The 10,393-nt window shown below is 54.6% G+C and overlaps 1 protein-coding gene across 3 annotated transcripts in view; it reads right to left on the bottom strand.

Annotated features, from left to right (window-relative positions):
• Nucleotides 1-6,962: 6,962 nt before the first annotated feature.
• Nucleotides 6,963-10,393, bottom strand: part of IFT122 (intraflagellar transport 122) — a 70,855-nt gene continuing 67,424 nt past the window's right edge. For all 3 annotated transcript variants that reach the window (XM_037051019.1, XM_037051026.1, XM_037051035.1), the window contains 4 exons: nucleotides 10,032-10,157; nucleotides 8,282-8,361; nucleotides 7,778-7,942; nucleotides 6,963-7,417 (listed from right to left, as the gene is read on the bottom strand). In XM_037051019.1, the coding sequence (XP_036906914.1) occupies nucleotides 7,328-7,417; nucleotides 7,778-7,942; nucleotides 8,282-8,361; nucleotides 10,032-10,157 (461 nt within the window). In that variant the 3' untranslated portion in view covers nucleotides 6,963-7,327. The remainder of the gene's footprint in view (nucleotides 7,418-7,777; nucleotides 7,943-8,281; nucleotides 8,362-10,031; nucleotides 10,158-10,393) is intronic.

The following is a 10,393-nucleotide window of genomic DNA, read 5'->3' as shown; positions in this document are numbered from 1 at the left end:
CAGAGCCTTATAAAGTGACCTCCCCTCCCTAAGCTCCTGGCTGAATCAGCACCTGGGAGATTGGGAGCGTTATTAATCATAGTAATCCCCAGTGTGGCAACTGGGGGCCTAATTGGCTTCTCAAGAGAGGCCAAGGTGACTCCAGGTGGAAGCCTAGGGCTGGGGAGGGGCGGTGTTGGGAACCCCAGGGAAGGGCAGGATGCCTTGCCTACCCCCACCCTTTTGTCCCCCAGAAATCTCTGCCCATCTCAGCCTGATGGCCTTGGTCTGGCATTGGGACCTCAGGTTCCCAGCCCATTAATTACCCTCTGGCTTAGTATGAGCTGCCTTCATCTTTTTTCTGACTGGACCATGAACTCTGAGAGGGCAGAGGCTCTGGTTGTGCTTTCCGGCTCTCATCCCCTCACTCAGCCCTTTACTTATTCCTTCCCCACCCAAGTCACCTCCTGGCTCATCCTGTTGCTGGACACTGACACCAGCCCCTCTCGCCAGATTATGAGGGCAGGGGCCACATCCTGCCAGACACACAGCCCGGCACAGCCTGGGAGCTCAGCAAATATCTGTTGCATTGAACGGGAATTCACTCGCTCACTGTTTATCAAACATTTATGTGCAGGCCACTGGGGATACAAAGATTGAGAAAGGAGGAGCTTACAGGCTTAGGAGGACCCTGATGTGGGAAGAACAGACCCCAGCCCAGGAAGGGGAGGTGGCCTGCTTGGGGAGGCATCCAGGGAGGCAATGTTTGGGTCTTTAAAGGAGGGAAGCACTTTTCCAGGTTGCCAAGTGGGGAAGACAGTGCACACCAGAGACAAAGGCTGGGCAGAGGCCAGAGGCCGGTCTAGGCTGTGGCTGCACATGGGCTGGGGCTAGCTCTGATGCCAAGCTGAGGAACCTTGGCTTTATCTGGAGAGCAGTGGGCAGATCTCAGGGACAGAGGTGGCACAAATGCCCCCATGGTTGAATTGGAGGGAGTAAAGATGGAGGAAGAGAGCAGGGAAGGGGGTGATGGAAGCAGGGAGGGGACAGAGGCTCTCAGGGATCCTGAAGCAAGGCCTTGCATCTGAGAGCCAGACTGTGTTCCACGTCCTGTGCTGGGCCCACATCACTGCAGTGAGGGAGGCAGGCGTGGCCTCCACCTCCAGGGGACTCCAGTGTGAAATGGACGCAGACCCTGGAAACAGGGCTGGCTGGATATTGCAGTGCACGGGGCATGTCTGGGGATGTGCAGTCAGGCTGGGCTGGGACAGTGGGCTTTGGCTATAGTGTGACAAGTAACCCCATGAGGGTGGGTCCCAGGACAGCGGGATAAGCTTTGGGGGCACATGGATGACCAGTATGAACAGGCTCCCCTCATCTGTAACGGGAGTGCAATGACACCTCCTGGGAATAACGAGGGCGGCTGGAAGTGTCTGGTATGCAGGATACTTGATGACCATCGTCCAGCCACTGATGCGTATCGACCAAGTTGCTTGGTTCTGGGAGACGCAGTGAATGAGGACCAAGCACCTGCCTGCAAGAAGTATTCCATTACAAACCGTAATGAAACAACAACAACAAAAAAAAGAGATAGAAAAGTTCAGATCATGGCCCACTCCCAACACACTGTTATCCAGAAGGTCTCTTTGAGAAGGTGGAGTTTGAGCTGAGAACTCAATGATGGAAGCAGCTGGCCCGCCAAGATCTGGGGCGTGGAGACGTCTAGGCAGAGGAAACAGGGAGGGCAAAGGTTATCCCCTAAGATTTCTGACACCCAACCTCTCTTTCCTCCTGGGTGTCCTAGACCTGTCTGCTCAAAAAAAGTGCGCCCCTTTCCCTCCAGCCAGCTGGGGTTCCCGACTCCTTCTTGTCAGGGCCCTGTGCACAAAGGGTTGGTGGAACGAGTTCAGAGGGTGGCATGGCGGGGCGAGTGGGTGTGACCTCTTGCAGTGTAAGGCACCTGGCCCAGTGATTAGGCCCCGTGCTAATGAGGTCAGGATGGAGGGTTTGATTCTGACAGAGTCTGGCCCCTGGGAGCCAGAAGGGAGGAGCAGCACTGGATTCCCTGACCCAAACCCGGCTGCCCCACAGCCCCGGCCTGGCTGGGCTGAGCTGTTGTTGACCCTTGACCTCAGCATCTTCCTGTCACTTCCTTATGTTTATGACAGCCTAGAAGCTTTTAATTCATGTTCTGTTCATGTGTTTTTAGTCCATCTTCCAGGATGTAACGTGAGCCCACAGGGTGGACTGGGACCTGTCTGGCTCACCGCCGGGCCCCAGAGCCCAGCAGGGTCCCCCCACGTGCGGCAGGAGCAGTGTGAATCATTTCCTAGAGCCAGAGGAGCTGGGTTTCTGTCCGGTTGCTCACTGAGGTATCTCCAGGGCTGGCACGCGATGGGTACTCAACAAGCCTCTGTGGAATCACTGAATGGATCTAAGTTACCCCAGGAACTACTTCCCCTCTCTAAGTCTTGGGTTCCTCTTCTGTAAGAGAGCTTAATAATCCCACCCTGACAGCGCGAGGCGATGGGGAATTAAAGGCCATCACTGACATCATGTTGCTCCATATTCCATTGACATGTTGCTCTATATTCCAGAAAGCAAAATATTTTTTTAAAGATTTTATTTATTTATTTATTTGACAGAGGGGAAGGGAGGGAGAGAAGCAGAGAACCACCCACTACTGGGGACCTGGCCTGCAACCCAGGCATGTGCCCTGACTGGGAATTGAACTGGCCACCCTTCGGGTCACAGGCTGGCACTCAATCCACTGAGCCACACCAGTCAGAGCTAAATAATTAAAAAAACAAAAACAAAAAAATGCTCTTTGTTCAGGGAGTATGCTAAAAGCTCATTAGAAGTCACCTACCCTGACCCTTCCTACTGCATTTTAAGTGAGGAGACTGAGGCCCAGAGTCGGCAGTGAATTGGCCAGGTCATGTGACAAATCAGTGACAGCCTGGCTATAACCTACCTACCTACCTGGCCACGTCTCCTCCAGCACTAAGACCAGCTCTCAGGAAAGATCTGCCAGTCCTTCACACCATGGTATAAATGACAAAAAAAAAAAAAAAAAATGCAGTACTAGGTAGTGAAAGGGGCTCAGGACTGAGTCACACAGGCCTGGGGCAGCAGTGGTGGCCCTGAGGGCAGGGGGCCCCCGCTGGCTCTGTGTCACCAGGAGAGCCCGGGAAGCCCACTCCCTCCTCTCTCTGGGTTTCGGTTTGCTGGGCCTAGGGAACTTCAGGGATCCACACTTGTCTGCAGGGTATACTTGGGCAGTTTCTCCCACCAAGGCCTGCCTCATGAATCTTCAGACCTCACAACTCAGGTTTTATGGTCCTCCCTCCTGGGCACAGCCCCTTTATACCCACCCTTTCATCCAGACTGAGGCTCTGCGGCCATACAACTGCAGTGTAGCCCAGCCTCGTCCTCTCCCTGTGCCTCAGTTTCCTAATTTGGTGCCTGCAGTGATCAGTGAGTGTTGCTAAGGGTGTGATCCTCTTCTGAATCTCAGGGAGTTCACAGCCTTGGAGAAGCCCCACACCCCAACTCCACAAACCAGCTCTCCCCCACATTCATTTTCTACTCAGTACTTGTCACTATCAGCAACTGTCCTATTTGTCTTCTCACTTGACTGACTGCCCATCTCTCTCTGACCCAGCCTGTCTTTGCTGCATTCTGAGCTCACAGCCTGGAGTAGGCGCTCAATAAACATCTGTTGAATAAATGAACAACTTCCCCTGGCCCCTGCGGGGAGACCTCAATCTCCTCTGAACATGGAGGAAATAGGCTCTGAGGGTTGAGGTTCCTCAGTAAAGCTGCAGTTGAACCTTGGCCATCTAACTTCTCAGCTAAAGCTCTTCCATCTCCGTCTCCGTGTCAGGCGGTCCAGAGAGGGACCCAGAGCATGCCAGTGATCAAGCCTGAGTGGGGGGACTTTCTGAGACATTGCCCCTTCAGCTTCTCTCTCAGCCAGGCTGAGAACAAGCTGTGAGGAGCCATGAGTGGGGGGACTGGGGGGCCTGGGGTTGACTGTCTCTGAAGACTGACGTAGCCATCTCAGGGCTTCCCCAGCCCTGCCCCTCTGGGAGCCCAGGGGCCGGGCTCTGACTTGGCCGTGGAAGATTAGCAGGCATGGCACAAATAGCTCTTAAGCCTCTGCATGGAAGTGCTGCTTGGTCAGCAGCTTCCTCCTCCTGCCTGCCTCCCCTACTAGCTTAGCCCCACCTGACTGTGTCACCAGGCTGGGCAAGGCCTTTACACTGAGATGAGAATGTCAAGGGGGAAGAAGGGAAGGGGACAGACAGGCTCTTCTCCCTTTCCTTCCTCTTCTCCTCCCATCTCCTCTTCCTTCCTCCTTTCTCTCTTTGCCCCCTACTGCAACATTTGCACACACTGCTAGGCCCTGGGCCGGGTGCCCAGAACACTGAGATGAATCCCACCCAGTCCCTGCTCTCAAGAAGTTCCTGGTCTCGGGACAGCAAACAAGGGAAAAACTAACAACCATGAGAGGTGGTTTGCTCTCAGCCCTACGTGCTATGGGGGCCCCGGGGAGCCAGATGTGGATCAGGAGGGAACCTGGAAGGACACCCAGCCTAAACAGGTGGCTAGCTGGGCCAAGGCCCAGAGAGGGGAGGGCCAGTTGGTGTCAATGGGTGGCAGAGGAGGGAGGGATGATTAGGAGTCCGGTGCTAGTGGGCCGGCAGCAGGGGGCACTGACGGTTGCCAGCAGGGGAGGGGCATCATCAGGTCCCCAGTTTAGGAAGATGTTTTTGGAGTCTGGGTGGAAGGATATCAGAAAATACTGGCGTGAGTGTCTGCCCTAGGGTGAGAGTCCACACCAACAGTAGCCTCTTTGCTGGGGCTCCTACTTGTCCCAAGGGCAGGGCTGACACAAGTGGAAGGTCATCTGGTGCTTGCAGTTGGCGGAAACCTTGGAAAAGCGGCACTTGTTTGAGAGCTACGGAGGCTCCTGGTTTTGATAGCCTTGCTGGGGATAGATGGAAACACCCAACTGACTGAGGCCTGGTTAGAGCCAGACCCACTTAGAGTCTGGCCCAGGGCTCTTTCTGGGCCACACCCTACCTTCTCCTCTCCCTACCTTCTCCTTCCAAGAATGTGGAAACAGTGCCGAGGCCCAGAGACAAGAGGTCAGGAGAAAGTCATAGCCTCAACCACTGCCAAGCTGTGCAGCCTGCAGCAGGGCCTCATTCTCCTCTTAGTCAAATGGGCACCTCTGGGTCCCTGTGGGGCCTTCTTCATCGCAGTACGTGAGGGGTCACCAGGGCAACAGATGGAGCCTGAGACCTGAATCTCAGACCTGAATCTCAGTGTCAGAGCTGCAGGGGCCCTTTGCACACAACAGGAAACTGAGCCTGAGAGAGAGGACCGGATCTGGTCAGGACCCCACCCAGGCTGGCACAGGCGAGGAATAAAGTGAAGGCTGCTGCTCCTGGGTGTGAATCTTGTCTTGGCTTAATAAATATTTCTTAAATGAAAGAAAACATAGCTGAGCCTGTTTCATCATCTTTATAATGGGCATCCTTGGAGGCTACTGAGGATTAAAAGAGATGATGTGTGGAAAGTGCTTAGCACCGAATTCGGCACTCAGTAAACACTCAATTCAACGGCAGCTAGGGTGCCTGTTTCTCAGACGCAGGCCTCCAGGGCTCAGCCTCTCTGTGGCAGCAGAACCTGGCAAGGCATACATGTCTCTTTGTGTTATTCAGCTGAAAGATGCATGCTGGAGTCTCAGGCTTGGTCCCCTCCCTCTGCTCTAGCCATGGACCATCTGATCTGTCACTGTGATTGACACCTTCCTGTCGGGTGGCTGGGGCTGTTTTCTCCCTCTTCTCTCTTTTTCCCAGCCATATGCAAATGATTTTTGGTTCAAGTAATGTGCTAATGGAAATCCTAACACATTAATAAATGTTTAGTGAGAGAGAGCATGCATGATCATAAGTAATTAGACACTCAACGGAGGAGTTCTGTTGGCACAACTGTCTGGCTCCCCTTCTTCATTTCCTCCATCATCTCCAAAGAGACACAGAGAGGGAGGCCGGGAGGAGGGGGTGGGGCAGGGGTCCGGCTCCTGCACTCACCACTGCCGGCTTCTGCAGCTGCTCCCCGCTGCATCCCTCTGGGGGGTCTTTGTCACACTCTGCCCACTTCCCAAGTGCTCTGTAAGGTATCAGTATCTAATCATATGCGTGATTTTTGACTCGGTCCCTTTCTCCTGCTGTCAGGACTTTGCAGGGAGTGCTTGTTTGCTCATTCCCTCTTGGGCAGGTAGAGTGGAGAATGAGGGGAGTAGGGCCTCAGGGACAGACAGATCAGGGGCTTCCCACCCAGGGCTGGTTGAGTGCCGGGTCACCAGCACCTCCACCCGCCCCTGTAGCTGTATAATGGAAATCATAACCCTTCCTCCAAGAGCTGCTGTGAAAACTCAGACGACACATGAAAACACACCTGGCACAGAAAACTTCCCCAATAAATACCAGCTATCCCCTCCTAGCTTCTCGTCTGCCACCCGCCCACGCCCTTGAGCTCCAAATTGGACGTTGTTGATACTCAGTGGAAGGGACTGTGGTAGGACCTCAAACAAAGCCCACTTGCTTCAGGAGCTGGAGGAAAGGAGAAAGAGTGAGGCTGAGCTGGGGCATCTGTGGTACTGGGGGGAGGAGGTGAAGGGGGTCCTGACCCCAGCCAGGAAGTACCACTTCTGGGGGGGGCTTCTCTGCCACCTTCTTTGAAGCCAGGTATCATATTTTCTTGTCAAAATGGAGCCCCGTTAAACCAAAATATATAAATAAATAAACTCTGTTCCCCTACTCACTTCCATATTGCCATTTTGATTAGATTAAATTTTAAAAGAACACAAATGTAATGTTCCTCTCGGATCAAATTAGAAACAGGTGCACTTTTGCATAAGGAAATTAAGCCGCAGACAATATGAAGATTTGCTAAAATGCAGACACTGATGAAAATAAGTAGCCCCTTTATTTGTAATTATTGAGGCAATCTGTTTGCAAAGTGCACATGTTAACGGTCTGACAGATCTGTGCACTCCAGCAGGTTGCCATGAACAACTCGGCCATTTTGAAAGTAACAGATTTTTTTTTAAGCAAATATATGTACATTCTCTTCTCCATCTCCTGGTGCTATTTACAAGGTATGAAATGCCATAAATAGAAATTCTGTTGTTACACAGACCCCTTCCTTAAAAACACACACACACACAAAACTTCATCTGGGCAGAGCACACATTCTAGCAGTTTAACTCTTTCTTCCGTCTACTGCCGACTACAAGGTGGCCCAAAGGGACAGGGTGGTCTGCAGGGCGCTGTCACGGGCTGGGGGCCTCCATGTGCCTCCGGCAGTAAGGACAGCAGGTATGTTGAAGTACCAGCAGCTCGTAGTCCTCTGAGTGGAACATCTGAGGAGAGACAGCCGTGACCCTGGGCAGCAGCTCTGGGTGTGCAGTAGCCCCGAGCCTGGCACCTCATTTTCTAAATTAAGTTCAGAGATAAATCACACTTTCCCAGCCCTCCCAGATAAAGGGCTGGTGCAGAGTCCAGCCCAGGGTCAGGGGCAAGATTGTTCGAGAGAGCACAAGGCAAGAAAGCCAGAGGAGGGAGGACAGCGGAGTCCCTTTGCCCAACTGGGCCTTGGTTCCTCAGGTGTCACCTGTGCTCCTCCCAGATGCCCAGCGCCCCCAAAGGGACATTTGGGAAATAGAAAAGCAACAGAAAGAAACTGGACACCACACATGAGCTGTAGGCAGTAGGCACGGTACCTGGAAGCAGGAGGGGCACATGGTGATGGAGGCGTCCGGCAGGAGGGAGCGGAAGTACTGCCACTGCAGGGGCGGGGGCCAGCGCTTGATGAGGACGTCCCGGCGGCTCATGGAGCGCAGAACCGACCGACTCACCACCACGGGCACAAACTCCGAGCCACCTTGCTGTAGGGTGGGCGGGCAGGAGGCAGGGAGCACTGGTGCCCTCGTGCAGCCACAGTGACATGTTTACGTGACATGGGTCCCCGTCTCAGAATCTTTGGGAGTGGCCAGGATGGACCCCAGAGACTTCCCCTGTCAAATACCTGGACAGAACCCTGTCATGTCATGTAGCCCCCTGTTGGCCATCTCTGGTGACAGAAAGCCCACCACCTCCTCCTCTCCAGCAGCCCTGACAGGAAGCAGGTTCTCCTCACACCAAAGTGTGTACAGAAGGGACCTAAACCACCCTCCCAACAGGCTTTGCTGGCCTCAGCAGCCCATCACTCACAGAGGCACCCTCACCTCAAAGCTCAACTTCGCAGTGAATGGGTCGTCATCTCCCATGGAGTCCATGCTCTCGTCCAGTCTTAGTGTCTGGGAATCTGGAAGTCTGGTCAAGGATAGAACCTGAGGCTGAATGGGAAACAGGCCCCACCTTCCACCCATGTTGAGACTCACAGGAGCTCTGCCCAGGCCTCATGTGTCTCCCTGCGGCTCTGGGGAAGACCAGCAGGGCTGGTGGGACAGGTTTCCAGATGGAGGATTGGAGGGGACACAGACCAGGAAGCAAACGGCCCTGGTCACACACAGGGTGGGACTAGGTCCCAGTGCACATGTGGGGATGGAGGGAAAAGGGCTCTGATGGGCTCTCTGCTGCCCCACAGGGAACAGGTCATGGCTCCCAAGGGCCTGCGGGCCAGAAGCACCCTGTGAACAGAGAGAGCCCTGCAGGTCTGTGGTGTGCAGCTGTAGAATGGGCAGGAACTGGCAGTTCCTGGAGAAACACCCAGCAGTGGCCAGGTGGTTTGCAGGCACCTGAGATGCCATTTCATGGACAAGGGAGTGAGAGCTCCTATAGATCCCGAGCCTGGCCAGATTAGGCTGAAGGTCCCCAGGGAGCCGCCATCTCTGCCAGGCAGATGTGAGGCCAGGACAGCGGGGCTCCCGTGAGAAAGGCCCCCGTGACCAGGGGCTGCTAGTGCCAAGTCAGGCACAGGATGTGACCCCACACAGCAGCAAGAGTCCAACAGAAGCAGATGTGCACGTGCAGAGGCGAGGCTGGTGTGTGGACATGGTTTCTCTCTCCCTTCTTGAGCTCCCTGGGGTTTCCTTTCTCTGCTCCTCTAACTACGGTTCGTGAGCCAGTGGCATCAGCATTACCTGAAAACATGAAGAAACACAGGCTCCCGGCCCACCCAGAGCTGCTGACCCAACTGCCATGCACTAGCAATGCCCCAGGGGAGGGGGGCACACAGAAGCCCTTCTCCTGTGCTTGGTGGGACAGTGAACACGCTCCTGACCACAGGGAGGAGCTAGGTGTGGCTTCTGGCCCAAGTTGTTTCACCAAGGCCATGCCCAGCAGGTTTTGGCTAATATGCTGGGAGAAGTGTGACTCTTTCTGGGGGGCTACAGGCTGATGGGATGTAGGGTTGGCACTGCTAGTGGGGACAGGTGAGTGCTACCTAAGGATGAAGGCACCCAGAGGACAGCAGACCCAAGAGGGGAGGATACGGCCACCCGCCAGTGCTGAGTCAGCACCAGGGCCTGGCGGAGTGTCCGTCTGCGGACGGGCTTCTTCACAGCCTTTCATTTGCTCAGCCTTCCTGAGTCATGCGCTCTGCCTTTTGTTCACAAAAACGACCTGACGAGGAGAGTCAGGGACACCAATACAGATGTTACGTGCCATGTTAGTTGCTCCTCAGCTCTGCATGACCAGAAGCATGGACGGAAGCATTTAGGAGCCAGCAGTGGGTGTGGGAGCCCCCCTGGGGGATGAAGCACAGATGAACACCAGGTGCTGTCTCTCCTTGCACATGCCACTTCTGAACCTGTGGACCACCTACTGTCCCCTCCCACACCTATCTGCACCCTGGTCAGCTCTCTGCCCATTTCCGCCTGTCCCTGCCACCTTGCAGGCCTCTCTGATCACTAGCGATTGCCTGCTACGTCCTTGTCATACCTGGCCGAGCCATGTCCAAGGCCCTCTTGCCACCTCCTCACACCCAGGCCCTGTGCTAGCACACACAGGGATCCAGTCCAGTGCCTAGGATACTGTTGCTTGTGATTTCTTGCCATTTGTTCTCACGCTTGTGTCTTGGTGCCTCCAGGTCAATGAGGGAGACGGCTTCTTCGTCAGTGATCCCCTCCTCTAGATAGAACTCAACCAGGTGCAGTACCTCTGGAGGGCACAGGGCATGGGCAAGGGCTGGGGGATGGCAACCTGAGAGCATCCAGGGGCTGATGCTCTTGCCAGGCACCACAAGAGAAGGCAGGAGGATCACAGAGTTCCCTCCTCAACAGCAGCTTCTCTGAAGTCCAGCAGACAAGCAGAAGCAGCAGAGTCACCTCTCCTGCCTGCTGAACGTCTGGAGGCAGCAGTGGGCTGGGTGGGAATGTGTGCCTGTGTGTATGGGG

The sequence above is a fragment of the Sturnira hondurensis genome, unplaced genomic scaffold (genome assembly GCF_014824575.4).
Source record: "Sturnira hondurensis isolate 20B ecotype Veracruz unplaced genomic scaffold, ASM1482457v3 Scaffold0000867, whole genome shotgun sequence".
Classification (NCBI taxonomy): Eukaryota; Metazoa; Chordata; class Mammalia; order Chiroptera; family Phyllostomidae; genus Sturnira; species Sturnira hondurensis.
Note: the sequence above shows the minus strand (reverse complement) of the source record. Positions and strands in the feature narration are given on the sequence as shown.